This window comes from Balaenoptera ricei, chromosome 21, assembly GCF_028023285.1.
Source record: "Balaenoptera ricei isolate mBalRic1 chromosome 21, mBalRic1.hap2, whole genome shotgun sequence".
Taxonomy (NCBI): domain Eukaryota; kingdom Metazoa; phylum Chordata; class Mammalia; order Artiodactyla; family Balaenopteridae; genus Balaenoptera; species Balaenoptera ricei.
In genome coordinates, this window is record NC_082659.1 from 32,561,607 (window position 1) to 32,579,519 (window position 17,913).

The 17,913-nt window shown below is 42.9% G+C and overlaps 2 protein-coding genes across 12 annotated transcripts in view; one reads left to right on the plus strand and one right to left on the minus strand.

The window, feature by feature from the left end:
• Positions 1–6,763, plus strand: PLPP5 (phospholipid phosphatase 5). Of its 8 annotated transcripts, none has more exons than XR_009499886.1 (9): positions 1–89; positions 226–334; positions 771–861; positions 1,038–1,308; positions 2,100–2,224; positions 2,874–3,044; positions 3,949–4,141; positions 4,828–4,913; positions 6,241–6,763. XR_009499886.1 is itself a non-coding variant. In XM_059909319.1 (8 exons), the coding sequence occupies exons 1-7, from the start codon at positions 31–33 to the stop codon at positions 4,110–4,112; spliced, it is 990 nt and encodes a 329-aa protein (XP_059765302.1). In that variant the 5' UTR covers positions 1–30; the 3' UTR covers positions 4,113–4,141; positions 4,828–5,122. The 8 variants fall into 8 exon arrangements, 6 of the variants coding, with proteins under 6 accessions (XP_059765302.1, XP_059765304.1, XP_059765305.1 ...); XR_009499885.1 differs by having other exon boundaries at positions 6,330–6,763; XM_059909319.1 differs by lacking the exon at positions 6,241–6,763 and having other exon boundaries at positions 4,828–5,122.
• Positions 5,439–17,913, minus strand: part of DDHD2 (DDHD domain containing 2) — a 26,676-nt gene continuing 14,201 nt past the window's right edge. Inside the window, exons 17-18 of one of the 4 annotated variants that reach the window (XM_059909318.1) lie at positions 8,083–8,190; positions 5,439–6,342 (exon numbers count right to left, since the gene is read on the minus strand). In XM_059909318.1, coding sequence (XP_059765301.1) covers positions 8,109–8,190 — 82 coding nt within the window. In that variant the 3' untranslated portion in view covers positions 5,439–6,342; positions 8,083–8,108. Of the gene's footprint in view, positions 8,191–17,913 lie in introns of all 4 variants that reach the window. The other 3 variants (XM_059909317.1, XM_059909316.1, XM_059909314.1) reach the window with 3 other exon arrangements.

Below are 17,913 nucleotides of genomic sequence, written 5' to 3' on the forward strand. Positions count from 1 at the left end.
GCCACGTCAGCCTTGAGCGCGCGCGCCGTGATGGGGAAGGAGGTGGCGGCGGAGGTGGGCGTGCGGCTCGCGCTGTTCGCGGCCTTCCTGTAAGGACTTGCGCTCGGGCCCCCGGCCCCCGGCCCCGCTCCCCAGCCCGGGGCCGGTAGGTCCTGCCGCCCGGCCGGGCTCTGCGCGCGCTTCCGGGAAGCCGCCGACGCGCCCGCACCTTTGTGTCCCCTTTAGGGTAACAGAGCTGCTCCCGCCCTTCCAGAGGCTCATCCAGCCCGAGGAGATGTGGCTCTACCGGAATCCGTACGTGGAAGCAGAGTATTTCGCCACCAAGCCGATGTTTGTGCGTGGAGAACCAGCCTTCCTTCTGACCGCACTTCTCACGGAGCCGAACGCTAGGGAGGGAGCGGGCAGGTCCCCCTGGCTCCGCCACGGAGCTGAAGACCAGCCTTCGCGTCGTAACGGTTAAGGGCCAGGTTGAGAGAGAAGTCCGTCCGCTTCAGCTCCAGGGACAGGGTCCGAGGGCGGCTGCTCAGGGCGGCCCGGGGCAACTGGTCATTGAGAGGAGGGGTGACGGCGGCTCCCGCGGGAGCTCGGCGCCCAGCTAGCCGCAGGCAGACCCGGGACACCGCACTTGCGGGGGAGCCGGGAGGTCTGATAGGCCAGTTCTGTCACTTCACCCCTCTTGCTGTGGGAGCTCTTTTCCCAGCTAGCTGTGTGACGTTCTCGGGGCGGCCCTGTTTCCTTTCGTGTGCTGAGCTCTGCCGTGTCCGGCGCAGGTCGTCGCCTTGCTGGCCCCGCTGGCCCCGGTCCTCCTGGCCAGGTGTCTGAAGAAGGCGGACGCAGCGGACAGCCGGCAGGCCTGCCTGGGTAAGCGCGGCCTCCCCAGCGCCGTAAGCAGGAGGCGGGGGCCCCCACGGGGCTTGCGGCTGCGGTGGGGGGGGGGGGGCTGAGCTCTGCGTTCCTCGGTGACTGTCTCCCGGGTGCCCCGCCTGCTACCTGTGAGACGTGCTCCACGTCCTGGGTGTGCACCGGACTATTTGCAGCTCCGACGCGTCCTCAGCCCGGGTCGCGCGTTCTCCCTGTGCCACGGCGGAGTGGCCACCGGGGGCCGGGATTATTCTCACGCTCCGCTCCGGCTGGAGCCCGAGCGCTTCTCTGTCCCCGGAGACCGCGGCTGCGCCTAACGAGACAGGGACCCGGCCGCTCCTCCTGGGCAGACGCTACCAGCAGCTACTTCCGTTGCCTTCCAGCTGCCAGCCTGGCCCTGGCTCTGAACGGCGTCTTCACCAACACAGTCAAACTGATAGTGGGGAGGTGAGTGCCCAGCGCTGCCGCCCGCCCCGCCCCCCCCCCCAGGAGAGCAGGCGCACGCAGCTGCTGCCACATCTTCCCCGTAGCCTTTTCTCTTTGTTCTCAGTCTGATCTTTTTCTTCTTTTTTTAAATAATTTATTTATTTTTGGCTGTGTTGGGTCTTCGTTTCTGTGCGAGGGCTTTCTCTAGTTGCGGCAAGCGAGGGCCACTCTTCATCGCGGTGCGCGGGCCTCTCACTATCGCGGCCTCTCTTGTTGCGGAGCACAAGCTCCAGACGCGCAGGCTCAGTAGTTGTGGCTCACGGGCCCAGTTGCTCCGCGGCATGTGGGATCTTCCCAGACCAGGGCTCGAACCCGTGTCCCCTGCATTGGCAGGCAGATTCTCAACCACTGCGCCACCAGGGAAGCCCTAATTTTTTCTCTTCTAACAAACAAACACTCCCTCCCTTCCCTCTACCTCGGTCCCTCGGGTGACTCTCAGGCTCTTTTCTGCCCTGAACAGCATTTCCCACTGACACAGAGTAGGTGTCCTTCAGAGCACCCCCAGAAGCTGCAGCACGACTCACTCTTTGCCCTAAAAAGTAACTATGTGCTGCAGTGGCTTTTTTTCCTTCCTGATTTAAATATTGACCCTGGAAATAAGGCTTTTCTCTTAGTGGTGACTATCCAATCCGGTTTCACTGTTTTGCCTGGGACACTATTTGACTGACAGTTAAGAAAGTATCTAACACAACCAAAAAATAACTTCTGGAGTTGTAAATGATCCACGTTCAGACCTTGCTTATTTCTTGCAGGCCACGCCCAGACTTCTTCTACCGTTGCTTCCCCGACGGGCAAGCCCATCATGACTTGATGTGCACAGGAGATGAGGACGTGGTGAACGAGGGCCGCAAGAGCTTCCCCAGTGGACATTCTTCCTGTATGAATACCACGTGGACTCTACATCTATGCTTTTTTTTTGGATCATTGAATTTAACCTAGGAAGCTTGTGAGGATGGGAACATCTCACGCACTCTTGTTCTTGTATCTAGAAATCGGAGAGCCCCCTTCTTTAATAACAAGCTTGAACCTCGAATACTAAATGTTCGAGGACAGAGGAAGTAGTTTACCTTCATAAAATTTGAACATTTTATTATTACTGTATTATTTGCCTAAATCCTGCAATCTTGTTCCAGTCATAAAAATATTAACCTTTATTGAAGAGTTACTGTATGTCAGGTGCTTCCGAAAGCATTTTAGATTCGTGTCTCGTTTGATACCATAAAGAAAGAGCCCAATGAGATGGGTACTGTTATTTTTATGATTCCCATTTATGCATCAGGAAACTAACGCATCAGGAAGTGAAGTCCCATCGCTAGGATTCCAAAACTATTCTCAGGGTAAATGTTACTCACTTTGGGAAACGGTCCTTTATGTATGTTCCCTTTTGTTTCCTTCTCCCTCATAACCGACGATGTAGATCGATGATCTACACCGAAAGTTACCAAAAGGGAGAAAAACATGTTCATACCCGCTAGCCTCCTCTTTTTCTTTAAAAGACACATACTTAGAGGTTTTCCCTCTTCTAGTTGCATTTGCTGGTCTGGCCTTCGCGTCCTTCTACCTGGCAGGGAAGTTACACTGCTTCACACCACGAGGCCGAGGGAAATCCTGGAGGTTCTGTTCCTTTCTGTCACCCCTACTCTTTGCAGCTGTGATTGCACTGTCCCGCACCTGTGATTACAAGCATCACTGGCAAGGTAAGCAAGGCATCAGGCCATGGACGCCTCCACCGTTCTCCCATCGTTTCTCCCTAGCACTCGGCACAGGAGACGCTCCCCGGGTGTCTGCTGAATGAACAGACAAGGGAGCAGAGGATGGCCTGCGTTCTGTACTGAGTATGCGTTTATCACTACACAGAAAATGAAAACGCACGCGGTTAGCTTTTAAACAGATTACCAAGGAGGAACATTCTGATTTTCCCATGACTTTGAAGCATCATAAGTTCAGAATAAACTCTATAAGAAATTTTTTACAACCAACCTCAAAGTTCAATTTACTTATACTGTCTTAAAAATCAAGTTCACTGTCGTTGAGATTTTTGTTCAGAAATGAAAGTAAAATTCAAGAAAACATAAAATTGTAATTAAACCAAAGAAATTTAAGTTGAATGACAGAGTAAAACATCCAAATTACAGAATATTTGCACAGAAAGCCCACAGTTCAAAAAAAAAAGCTTACAGTATTGCCCAGAGGACCTTAGGAGCTCAGTTTTAAAGAATAAACTAAATTTTTGCAAAGAGAGGCAACTCCTGAAGAGTTTATTCCTTCCTCTAGAACCCTTTAAATGTGAGAAGGAGTTGCTGATAGCATTAAGTGAACCTTCATTATTCTTCTCAATTGAAAATATTCAGTGCAGTGAACTCAGAGAAAGCCTTGTTATAACTACCCAACTAAAGATGTGTTTTGATTTGGTGTTTAGAGAACAACCTGACAATGACAATCCCGCAACTGTACGATAAAATTAAGAAAACCCAAAAAACCGATAAGCCTGGAATTGAGGGGTTTTGCCGGCTAAACAAGTAGAGTAGCCTGGAGGGCCCAGCTCCCTCTGCCGGGTGGCACCACCGTGACTGAGGGGGCGCCCGTCTCCTCTGCCGTCAGATGTCCTGGCTGGATCCGCCATCGGCCTGACGTTCGCCTACGTCTGCTACAGGCAGTACTACCCTCCCCTGACGGACGCCCAGTGCCACAGACCACTGCAGCACGGCCCTGCTCTTCCCACCGCGCGAAAGCAGCCCGGCGACCCTCGTCATTTCGATGTTTAGACACTGGAGCTGCCTCCCTGGAAAACAAGGTGAATCAGCCCCTCCTAACTCACCACACCCAGGACAAGAATTTCTGACCTTTTACCTCCTGAGAGGTACAGGTGAGGACAGAAGCCCCCATGATCATGCAGTTTCCCTAGCTCACAGGGATTTATTGCGAGGAGTCAAGGTCCTTTTTAACTACTGTTTCCCACGCATTCCAGTAATGAGATCTTTCCATGGTCTTTCCAGCTTATGAATGTGACCCATTGGATTGGTATCCCAAGATCTATATAGTGTTTTTACACTTAACTTCAGTACTGTTCTTGGAATGATTCTGTCACAAAGAAGCTTTCACCTTAGCCCCACTTTATCCTAGAAGCTAGCATTGATTATCAGAACTTAATTTCCATTTCCCATAGCTCAAAATCTTAAAATCTAGGGCATGAGCAATTAAATTATTTTAGTTCTGTTTACTTTCTCTGGTGGCAATTCCATCACGCCTTAAATAGGAAAATCTCCAATTCTGGCTTATTTACCACTGTGCGTATCTTATTCAAGTCCAGCTAAGTACTGCTGTCCATTTTGAATACTGTAAACATAAACGATTTGATAATTTGTTGAATTACTGAGTAAACACAATAAAAAAGAAACTGGTCAGGAGCGTGGATTCAGTACTCACTCTCTCCACCTTACTTGTGTAACTGTGCTCACGAGCTGCTTTCCCTCCACTCAGGACTGAAGATCTGCCCAAATGCGCCAGCTGTGCCAAGCGGCCAAGGCAGGGCAGGGTAGTCAGAGACCTGGCTGTCTGGAGGGCAGGTGAGTCTCCTCCCGCCCCGCCCTCACGGTAGGGAATAAGGGACCGGGACTGGACTTTGGCGGAACTGATGGTGTAGGACCTCTAACGGCCTTTCTCTGTGTTGTGATTATATTTTATTTGTTTTATTTTTGTGATTATATTTTAAATATGACCTTGATTTGTGTATTTCTATAACATATTTTCAATATATCTTTTTCCTAATGGTGAACGTGGTTTTTTGTGCTTAAAGTTCCATTTGAGACCTGAAACATTTCCAAAGTTAGACACCAGATTCCCTATCTGACACAAGTGATTCCACTATCTATAGCAGTGGCTGATGTCAATAATACCAAAGGAGCATCTCAATATTTACCTTATAATCGCCGCACTTTAAATCAACAGTCAAGGGCAAAGAACCTGAGTGTTTGTTAGTTCTTTGCCCAAAACTCTTTTTAAACTTGTTTTAGTAGTACACAAGGGGAAGAGAAATGGTTATTGTATTGACTCTCTTTACTTTATGATGGATGAGCCAGGTAAAAGTAGGCAGCTGGTCAGTATGGTTTTATTTCAGTATTTACTAAAGTTTTAAATATAGTCACATAAAAAACATTTCAAAAAGTGCAAAATATCAGAAAGCTAATCAGTGCTATTAATCTTTCCATGCAAACAATCTCTTTTGCTGAGATAAGCAATACCAATTCTGCAGCTGGGAGTTATGTATAAAATGATACTCTACCAGCATTTAAAAATAGGCTTGGTTAAGAGATTGCACATGATACAACTGAAGTAGTGCAAATAATATACAACTAAACAAGGAACTCAAGTCAAGCTTATTACCCTGTGGAATATACATCCGTGATACCAGCACAGGGGGACAAACAGGATATAAAGCTCTTTTCCAGTCACCTGTCCCTCATCACCAGGAAGGAAACACGTCTTAGTACAAACAGTGGTTTATCTAGCCATCCAGGTTGATGCTGTTCATCTTTGGTTACAGGGACTCACTCTTGCTGGTCCTTTGGTTTACTCTTAAATTTTAGTTATTCTGTTAATAGGAAGACCAAATTTAAATTTGAAGACAACAACTTGATGAAAGCTTCCCCTTCAATATGTACTGAATGCTACTGAATTCTCAGTAATCCTTACTTCAGACTCAGAGTTTATGTAGTAAAGAAAATAAAGTATTTCATAGGGATGAGACTTCTTAGTGGCTTAGCATTAGTCTGTAAGCAGATGGACAAGGAAAGGCCAGGCTCTCACCTTTACCCCAACCTTCACTCTAGGGTGACAGTAATTAACCTTCCCTCTGCCGTCAAAGAGATGGCTTATGTGAATGTTAAATTCCAGGACTTTGGATACCATGATACATTTACTTACACGAAACCGATATAAAAAACGAAACACAGCTTGCCTGTCTACACCGCTCTGTCCACCAGGGCCTGTAGGAACCTGAAAGGAGTGTGAAGGACTGTCACAAAGAGAACCGCAAAGACAATCACATGCTGAGACCTGTGAGAAAGAAAATACCTGCAGCACAGTGGTGAGCAAGATGCCTTGGAAACAATTAGTCTCCATTCACCCGTCTTCTTCAAGGTGCATCTCACTTGGCACGCTCTGACACTGACTCTGCAACAGCTGTTTCTGGCCCCACAGACGCAGGTTTGTCTTGCAGAATAAGGAACACTTCCCCCTAGCCAGATCTACCAACACTGCCTGTGCCGGGAGCCTGTCCCGCAGCGTCCTGCACTACAGGTACCTAAGAAGGCAACGCTGTTTATGTGCTTGAAGAGGACACTCTTCAATACTCCCTGCACCCAAGCAGCTGTGGCAGATGGCTTACACAAATTCTATTTCACCATCAATGTACCACTAAAACATTTTATTCATCACTTAATAAGCAGTCAAAGCTGTGTAATTTCAGGTCTGTCAGCTTTTATAACCCTCAACTTAAGAACCAACAACTAAGTCGGACTTTGTCTAGAGTCTCGCAGTTTGAAGTATGATATGATATAAAAGGGCAGGTCTAGGATATATAATATCTCTTTGCTTTATAAAGATGCACCTGATGTGAACTAAACTGTCCACTTTAGACTGTCCACCGAGAGCAGCTCAAACAGCTGTGGAAACAATGAACAGCTCAGTGATTCCTAGCAATAAATCTGTCAGTCAGCTGTAGAGAGAGTAAACAGTATTTACAAATTTTAGTCTTTGTTCATACAGTACGTGTAGGAAATAAAAGCTGGCTCAAAAGAGTCTGATGGCCACCGGTCTCCCTCATCCACTTAGACTTGGCCTTCAAATGCAGAGAACACCCATGAGCGATGAGCAGACCCCAAAATGCCTTCTGAATCTCGGGAGTCCGCTTCCAGATTAGAATATTTTCTAAAGATAAGCAGTAATTTCTTAGAAAAATTTATACCCAACCCAAAACAAAAACTCAAACAGACGTTATACCATCTCAAGTAATAAGCAATAAAGTGTGGTACCTAAATACCATCATCAAAGTATTAAAGATGCAAACCACTCCCAGCTATGACGAAAGAATGGCAAGTGTTTCTTTGAAGCCAGTGGTAAAAAGTAATAGGGTCTTCCCTTTGCTTTTCCACTCACTTCCAGAGAGGAAGATTATCCTCCAAAGACCCCAGTGGTGAGTAAGTGGCAGGCAACCTGCAGGAAATGTCGCAGCTGAGGAGAGGAAAACTGCAGCAACAAAGAGGCAGGTTTTCTGGGGAAGGATCCCTCAGTGTCCGTCTAAGGGAGAGAGTGGAAGAGGTCATCACGCTGGAAGGCGACCAGAGAGAACGCCAGAGTCTGACACACAAACTTTCTAACTACACATCTACAGGGCTGAGTAACGTAAATCCCAGGGTGAGCTGTTTGTGCTTAAAGCTGTAACTGTTGCCATGGTAACTCTCAGATGGTCAACTATTAAGATTCTGAGTTTAGATCCTAAAAATGGCAAGTATTATTGGACCAAGTCGCTAACAAAACAAACATACACTAACCTTTCTCTAAGTGGCCCACTGTGCTTTTTTCCCATGAATTTTAACCAGAGTCCCTCTAAAAAATAACCTGGATCTTGGTGACAGGCAACAAAAAGTGTATTTATAAAGAGCTGAGGCTCCACGGTTCCTCGTCCCATGTTAATATGTAGGAACCATGCTGCATACATGACATTTAAAAACTTACATTAAGCAGCCATAGGTGGTTCATTTTTACTGTAAAGGCTGATCAAGGAAGATACCCTGGGTTTGGTAGATTTCTTTGAGGACCAGCAATACTGTATCTTCAGACTCCCTGTAAAGAGAAAAAATTATGTTGTAAAAAGAAGAAACTAACATTCGTACTAGATGCTTTACATATATCATCTCAATCTACACAACCACCTTACGAGTTCATTTTTTTACTGTTTAAAAAAAATCTGACTCAGAGGTGATGTAATTGGCAGTGGTTTGTAAGGTAACCTTATAACAAATAAGTCTAGCATTATGTCCTGTAATATAAAAAAGCCAGTAGTAAATGACCAAGCCCTCCCTATCCACAGAACTCACTCTTGGAACAACATGGAAGAGTCATCCAATTCATCACCTTAATTTTTTAAATGTTATTCACCTTTTTCAAAAAGCCAATACAATCATATGAATAAAAATCAAAGATATAAAAGGATATAATAATGAAGTCTCCTTCTCACTGTTTCTTCACCACTAGTCCCCAACTTCTGACAACCAACGTTACCAATTTCTCATGCATCTTCCAGATATTATTCAGTGTGTGTACCAGCAATTATTTATATCCAGTTTGTAAAGAAATTTGATTATAAAAATACAGCATTCACGGGGCTTCCCTGGTGGCGCAGTGGTTGAGAATCTGCCTGCTAATGCAGGGGACACGGGTTCGAGCCCTGGTCTGGGAGGATCCCACGTGCCGCGGAGCAGCTGGGCCCGTGAGCCACGACTACTGAGCCTGCGCGTCTGGAGCCTGTGCCCCGCAACGGGAGGGGCCGCGATAGTGAAAGGCCCGCGCACCTCGATGAAGAGCGGTCCCCGCACCGCGATGAAGAGTGGCCCCCACTTGCCGCGACTGGAGAAAGCCCTCGCGCGAACCGAAGACCCAGCACAGCCAAAAATAAATAAATAAATAAAAATAAAAGTAGCTATAAAAAAAAAAAATTAAAAAAAAAAAATACAGCATTCACGGATTGCTGTAAGGGTATATGGCTCAAACACTTTTCTAGATCTAAGGTTTGACATTTTTTGAGTCATGGATCTATTTGAGAATCTAATGAAACCTATGGATTTCTCCCCAGAAAAGACACCATATACATATATACCCGAAATTATAAATAGAATTTCACTGGACTCATAGACTTTTTTCTATTCCCCACAAGCTCCATACACAGATGGCAGGTTAAGAAACTCCTTCCTCCTATACCAGTGAGGGGAGATTAGCTAAACCAGATATTAAAATGGTGTGATCCTGGTGCATAAATAAATGGATCAATAGAAAAGAACAGGAAGTCCAGAAATAGCCTTAAATACTCATAGAAATTTAATACAATAAAGTTAGAACCTCAGACCTATTAACAGTGTTGCAACAACTGGATAGCTATCCTGAAAATGATTGGGATCAATCCACACCTTACTATTAGGATAAATTTGAACAGAATCAAAGATTTATATGTAAAAATGAAACCCTAAAATATCAGAATAAACTGTGGTAAGGAATTCTTTGGAGAGCAAGGAAAATCTAAGTATGACACAAATTCCAGAAGCCAAAAAAGGAAAAAAAATAAATTTGACTACATAAAAATCAAAATTTCTACTTAGCAAAAAGTAAGGTACACAATGTCAAAGACAAACTGGGGAAAAGGTATTTACAACTCATATCACAGATTTATCAATTAAAAAACCAAAATTTCAATATAAAAGAGAATAAAGGGTATATAGATAACTCCCCCCCAAAATTAAAATGGTCCTTAAGTATATGTCAAGATGCTCAACCTTATTCATAATAGGAGGAGGGCAATACGAATTACAGAGTGCATGACACATACGCTGAAAACCACAAAACACTGTTGAGAGAAACTAAAGACCAAAATACACTGAGAGAGAACTGTGTTCGTGGGTCAGAAGACTCAGCATTATTAAGATGTCAATTCTTCCCCCAAATTGATCTACAGATAAAATGCAATCACAATCAAAATCCCTAAAAAGCTTTTTGGCTGAAATTAACAAGTTCATTCTACAATATATAAGGAAATGCAGAGGACCTACAATACCTAAAATAACTACGAATAGGAACAACAAAGATGAAGGACTCAAGATACCTAATTTTAAGCCTTACTATAAAGCTACAGTAATCAGGACAGTGTCTTATTGGCATAAGGATAGACAAACAGATCAGTGGAACAAAACAGAGCCAAAGCAATTCAACAGTTTCTCCATCTGAATAAACTTTTCAACAAATGTTGCTAGAACAGGAAAACCACATGCAAAACAATGAACCTCAATCCTTTCCTCACACCATCTTTAAAAACTAACTCAATCAAAATGGATCATAGAGCTAAATGTAAAAGTTAAAATGACACAACTTCTAAAAACAAAGGAGAAACCTTAATGACATTGGATTTGGCAAAGATTTCTTAAATATGTCAGAAAAGCACAAACATCAGTAAAATGGACTTCATCAAAATAAAAAACTGCGCTTCAAAACCTACTTGCTAGAAAAATGAAAACCAAACCACATCCTGAGGGAAAAAAGTATATCCGAAAAGAACTTGTAACTAAAATATAGAAAACTCTCGAAACTTAATAATGAAATAATCCAATTTTTTTAATGGGCAAAAGATTTCAACAGACAATTCACCAAAGAAGATGTATGGATGGCAAGGGGGATCGATCAACGTGGCAGAGTAAGAGGACATGGAACTCACCCCCCCCAAAAAACACATCAAAAGTACATCTATATGTGGAATGGAAACTGGCAGAAAAACTCCGGTACAACCAAGGCTGTAAGAAAGATCCACATGTAATCGTTTAGGATGGGAAGAAAAGAGATCAGGTTGGGACCTGTGCCCCTGGGAGGGGACTCAGAGGAAAAGGGAGAATGCACAGGCGGAGACCCACCCTGGGGAGTGAGCAGTGAGAGCCTCAGACTGAACGCCCCAGTCCTGGGGTCCTAATCAGGGGAGACGAGCCCCCTTGGCTAGCTGGAGGGCAGCAGGGCTGCGGGAGCGCGTGCGTGCGTGCTGGCTCGCCCCCAGGCAGGGCGGAGAGTACAGTGGGAGGACTGCTCTAGTGGCTGCCAGGTCTCCCCGCCTCGGTGCACACCTCAGCCCCACTTGCTCCATGACGATGCACCACTGCACAGCATCTAGGGCCGCCACGACAGGGAGAAACACAGCCAAGGGATGCACAGGCAACCCGGACCTGGGGCAGAGTCTGGGTGGGGTGTCAGCAGCCACTGTTGGCACTTACTCAAGCAGTGCATCAGAAGAAGCCCAGAACTCTGATGGCGGCCTCTACCCCACGGCTTACGCCCCAACATACACCAAGAGTCCACACAGGCCCCAGTTGCCCTGCAGTGTGGCCCCGTAACAAGACAGGGGAGGCCGGGGGGCAGTGATCGACTACGAGGGGCAAAGGGGACACGCACCCAAGGCTGCACGTGGCAGACAGCTCGGACCTCTGTCTGCAGAGAGCCCACATGGGCCCCACTTTTGTCTGCCCTCCCCAGCTCTGGGGCAAGGGTTCCAGTGCAGGGGGGTGGGAAACACACCTAAAGGGAACAGAGCCAGCCTGGGCCGGACCCTCAGGGCTTTGGCTCCAGCAACTTAGGATCAGACCCTGTCCCCAACTGCATGGTGACAGCCACTGAGCAGAGGGGAAGTCCCACCTCACACCCAGCTCCAGCTCCACCCCCTACTAAGGTGATAGCTGAGGAAAGATGACTTTGTCCGTGTCATCAAATCCTGCCCTCCCATCAAAGGCACTGAGCACACACAGTCTGTATAAGGATGCTCCCACATAAGAATACCCCTTTCAGACCGCAATAGGTAACTGTTTCACCTAAATTCATAGTGACAGAAAAAAAGTTAAGCAAAATGAAAAGGCAGACGAACTGCTCTCAATTGAAACAGCAAGAGAAAACCCATGAAAAAATAAATAATGAAACAGAAATAAACAATTTACCAGATAAAGAATTCAGAACACAGTTAATTAAAAAATGTTAACTGAATTAGGGAAAAGAACAAATGAACATAGTGAGAATTTTAACAAGAAACTAGAATATATAAAAAAGACCCAATCAGAAATGAAGAATTCAATAGCTTCAATAAAAAACACACTAAAAGGACTGAATAGCAGACTAAGTGATACAGAAGAACACGTAAGTGATCTGAAACATAGAATAATGGAAATCACCCAATCAGAACAGCAAAAAGAAAAGAGAGATTTTAAAAAATGAAAATGGTATAAGAGATCTCTGGGCTAACATTAAATGTACCAACATTCACATTATAGGGGTCTCAGAAGGAGAAGAGAGAGCAGGGCATCGAAAATGTATTTGAGGAAACTGTGGCTGAAAACTTCCCAAACCTGGAGGAAACAAATATCCAGGAACAGGAAGCACAGAGGGTCCCAAACAAGATGAACCCAAGCAAGCTCACACCAAGACATAACATAATTAAAATGGCAAAAGGTAAAGAGAGGCTTCTGAAGGCAGCAAGAAAAAAAGAGAGTCATACACAAGGGAATCTCCATAAGGCTATCAGCTGATTTCTCTGCAGAAACCTTGCAGGCCAGAAGGGAGTGGCATGATACATTCAAAGTCCTGAAAGGGAAAAACCTGCAACCCAGGATACTCTGCCCAACAAGATTATCATTCAGAATTGAAGAAGAGATAAAGGACTGCTCAGACAAGCAAAAACTGAAACAGTTCATCAATACTAAACCTACTCTAAAATAAATGTTAAAGGGTCTTCTCTAAGTGGAAAAGAAGTAAGAACCTATAGAAAAGGCACAATCCCAATAGAAAAGGCAAATACATAGTAAGGACTGAGGATCAACCACTTAAATAAGCCAGTATGAAGATTAAAAGACAAAAAACTGTAAAAGCAACTATAACTACAATAAACAGTTAAGGGATAAACGTGAAGATGTGAAATGTAACATCAAAACCACAAAATGCAGGGGAGGGGAGTAAAATAACGTAGGTTGTTTAGAATATGTTTGAACTTAAATGACTGCCAGTTTAACACAAGTAGATATAGGTCAACATATAAGAACCCCATGGTAATCACAAATCAAAAAACTACAACATATACACACACACAAAAAAGTAAGGAACACAAGCATACTGCTAAATAAAATCATTAAACCACAAAGGAAGAAAAAAAAGAAATGAATACAGAAGAACTACAAAAACAACCGGAAAACAAGTAATAAAATGGCAATAAGTACATACCTATCAATAATTACTTTAAATGTCAATGGACTAAATGCTCCAATTAAAAGACACAGGGTGGGGCTTCCCTGGTGGCACAGTGGTTAAGAATCCGCCTGCCAATGCAGGGGACACGGGTTCGAGCCCTGGTCCGGGAAGATCCCACATGCCGCAGAGCAACTAAGCCCCTGCGCCACAACTACTGAGCCTGCACTCTAGAGCCCACAAGCCACAACTACTGAGCCCACGTGCCACAACTACTGAGCTCATGCACCTAGAGCCCATGCTCCACAACAAGAGAAGCCAAAGCAATGAGAAGCCTACACACAGCAACGAAGACCCAACGCAGCCAAAAATAAATAAATAAATTTTAAAAAGACACAGGGTGGGTGACTGGACAAAAAACAAGACCCATCTATATGCTGCCTCCAGGAGACTCATGTCAGAGCTAAAGACACACACAGGCTGAAAATAAGGGAATGGAAAAAGATATTTCCTGTAAATGGAAATGAAAAGAAAGCAGGGGCAGCAATATTCCTATCAGACAAAATAGACTTTAAAACAAAGGCTGGGCTTCCCTGGTGGCGCAGTGGTTGAGAGTCTGCCTGCCGATGCAGGGGACACGGGTTCGAGCCCTGGTCTGGGAAGATCCCACATGCCACGGAGCAACTAGGCCCGTGAGCCACAATTACTGAGCCTGCGCGTCTGGAGCCTGTGCTCCGCAATAAGAGAGGCCGTGATGGGGAGAGGCCCGCGCACCGCGATGAAGAGTGGCCCCCGTTTGCCGCAACTAGAGAAGGCCCTCGCACGGAAACGAAGACCCAACACAGCCAAAAAAAATTAAATTAAATTAAAAAAAAAAAAAAGCTATCTTTATAAAAAAAAAAAAAAAAAAAAAAAACAAAGGCTATAACAACAGACAAAGGAGGGCGTTCTATAATGATAAAGGGATCAATACGAGAACAGGATATAACATTTGTTACTATATATGCATCCAAGATAGGAGCAGCTAAATATATAAAGCAAATAGTAACAGACATAAGAGGAGAAACTGACAATAATACAGTAATAGTAGGAGACTTTAACGTTCCATTTTCATCAATGGACAGATAATCCAGACAGAAAATCAATAAGGCAACAGTGGCCTTAAATGACACAATAGACTAGGTGGACATAATAGATATCTACAGGACATTACATTCCAAAACAGCAGAATACACATTTTTTCCAAGTGCACATGAAATGTTCTCCAGGACAGATCACATGTTGGGCCACAAAACAAGTCTCAACAAATTTCAGAGGATAGAAATTATATCAAGCTTTTTTCCGACCACAAAGGTGTGAAACTAGAAATCAATTACAGAAAGAAAAATGGGAAAAGAACAAACACATGGAGACTAAATGACATGCTACTAAAAGATGATGGGTCAATAAAGAAATCGAAGAGGAAATCAGAAAATACCTTGAGACAAATAAAAATGGAAACACAACTCTCCAAAATCTATGGGATGCAGCAAAAGCAGATTTAAGAGGGAAGTTTATAGTGATACAGGCCTTCCTCAAGAAATAAGAAAAATCTCAAACAAACCTGCCACCTAAGGGAATTAGAAAAAGAAAAACAAAGCCCAAAGTCAGCAGAAGGAAGGAAATAATAAAGATCAGAGAAGGAAATAAAATAGAGATTAAAGAAAGCAATAGAAAAGATCAATGAAAATGAGAGCTGCTTTTTTGAAAAGATAAACAAAAAGGATAAACCTTTAGCCAGGCTCACCAAGAAGAAAAGAGAGAGGACCCAAATAAACAAAATAAGAAATGAAAGAGGAGAAATTACAACAGATACCACAGAGATATAAAAAAATCATAAAAGGATACTATGAACAGTTATATTCCAACAAATTAGACAACCTAGAAGAAATGGACAAATTTCTAGAAACATAAAAATTGCCAAGACTGAATCAAGAAGAAACAGACCATTTAAACAGACCAAACACTAGTGAAATTAAATTTGTAATTAAAAAAAACTCTCAGGAAACAGAAGTCCAGGACTGACTTCACAGGGGAATTCTAGCAAACGTACAAAGAAGAGCTAACACCTATCCTCCTTTAACTACTCCAAAAAACTGAAGAGGAGGAAATACTCCCAAATTCATTCTACGAGGCCACCATTATCCTGATACCCAAACCAGACCAATACAATACAAAAAAAGAAAATTACAGGCCAATATCTTTGATGAATACAGATGCACAACTTCTCAACAAAATGTTAGCAAACTGAATCCAACAATATAAAAAAAGGATCATACATAATGATCAAGTGGGATTTATTCCAGGGACACAAGGATGGTTCAACATTCACAAATCAATCAATGTGATATACCACATCAACAAAAGAAAGGACAAAAATCACACGATCACCTTAATGGACACAGAAATACATTTAATAAAATTCAACATCCATTCTTGATAAGAACACTCATCAAAGTTGATATAGAGGGAACATATCTCAACATAACAAAGGCCATTTATGACAAACCCACAGCTAACGTCATATGCAACAATGAAAAGCTGAAAACCTTTCCTCCAAATTCAGACACAAGACAAAGATGCCTAATGTTGCCCCCTTCTATTTAACATAGTATTGAAAGTCCTAGCCACAGCAATCAGACAAAAAAAAAAAGAAAGGAAAAAAAAAAGAAAAAAAGAAAGGCATCCAAATCGGAAGGGAGGAAGTAAAACTGTCACTATTTGCAGATAGCATGATACTTTGTATAGAAAACCCTAAAGCCTCCACCAAAAAACTGTTAGAACTAATAAATGAATTCAGTAAACTTGCAGGATACAAGATTAATATACAGAAATCTATTGCTTTTCTATACACTAATGATGAACTATCAGAAAGAGAAAGTAGAAAAAAAATTCCATTTAAAATTACATCAAAAAGAATAAAATACCCTAGGAATAAACTTAACCAAGGAGGTGAAAAACCTACACTCTGAAAATTATAAAACACTGATGAAGGAAACTGAAGATGATACAAAGAAATGGAAAGATATCCTACACTCTTGGAATGGAAGAATTAATATTGTTAAAATGGCCATACTATCCAAAGCAATCTACAGACTTAATGCGATCCCTACCAAAATACCCATGACATTTTTCACAGAACTAGAACAAATAATCCTAAAATCTATATGGAATCACAGAAGACCCCATATTGCCAAAACAGTCTTGAGAAAAAAAGAACAAAGCTGGAGATATCACCCTCCCTGACTTCAGACCATACTACAAAGCTACAGTTATCAAAACAGATTAGTACTGGCACAAAAACAGACACATAGATCAATGGAGCAGAATAAAGAGCCCAGAAATAAACCCATGCACCTATGGTTAATTAATCTATGACAAAGGAGGCAAGAATGCAAAATGGAGAAAAGACAGTTTCTTTGACAAGTGGTGCTGGGAAAACTGGACAGCTACATGTAAAGGAATGAGATTAGAAAATTTCTGCACACCATTTACAAAAATAAACTCAAAATGGATGAAAGACCTAAATGTAAGACTGGAAACCATAAACCCCCTAGAAGAGAATATAGGCAGAACACTCTTTGACATAAATCACAGCAATATTTTTTTGGATCTGTCTCCTAAGGCAAAAAAATAAAAGCAAAAATAAACAAATGGGGCCTAATTAAACTTAAAAGCTTTTACACAGCAAAGGAAACCATCAACAAAATGAAACGAAAAGCTACTGAATGGGAGAAAATATTTGCACATGATATGAGTGATAAGGGGTTAATATCCAGAATATATAAACAGCTCATAAAACTCAATATCAAAAAAAAAAAAACAAAACCCAATCAAAAAATGGGCAGGAGACCTGAATAGACATTTTTCCAAGAAAGACACATAAATGGATAACAGACACATGAAAAGATGCTCAACATCAGTAATCATCAGGGAAATGAAAATCAAAACCACAATGAGATACCACCTCACACCTGTCAGAACGGCTGTCATCAAAAGGAACACAAATAACAAACACTGGCGAGGATGTGGAGAAACGGGAATGCTTGTCCACTGTTGGTGGGAATGTGAAATGGTGCAGCCACTGTGGAAAACAGTATGGAGACTCCTCAAAAAAATAAAAATATAACCACCATATGATCCAGCAATTCCACTCCTGGGTATATATCCAGAAAAAACAAAAACACTAACTTGAAAAGATACACGCACCCCAGTGTTCACAGCAGCACTAATCACAATAACTAAGATATGGAAGCAACCTAAGTGTCCAGCAACAGACAAATGAGTAAAGAAAATGTGGTATATATTACAATGGAATAATACTCAGCCATAAAAAAAAAGATGGAATTCTGCCATTTGCAGCAACATGGATGGACCTAAAGAATATTATGCTCGGTGAAATAAGTCTTAATTGTTTCACAGATATTTGATAGATGTAGAAAAAGGAGGATAGGCCAGTGTACATTTGGGATTAGAATGATTTCTTGTTCAGACAATTACAAAACAGCACACTCATATCATCTGAAGAAATCTTAACAAACAATTAAGACCAAA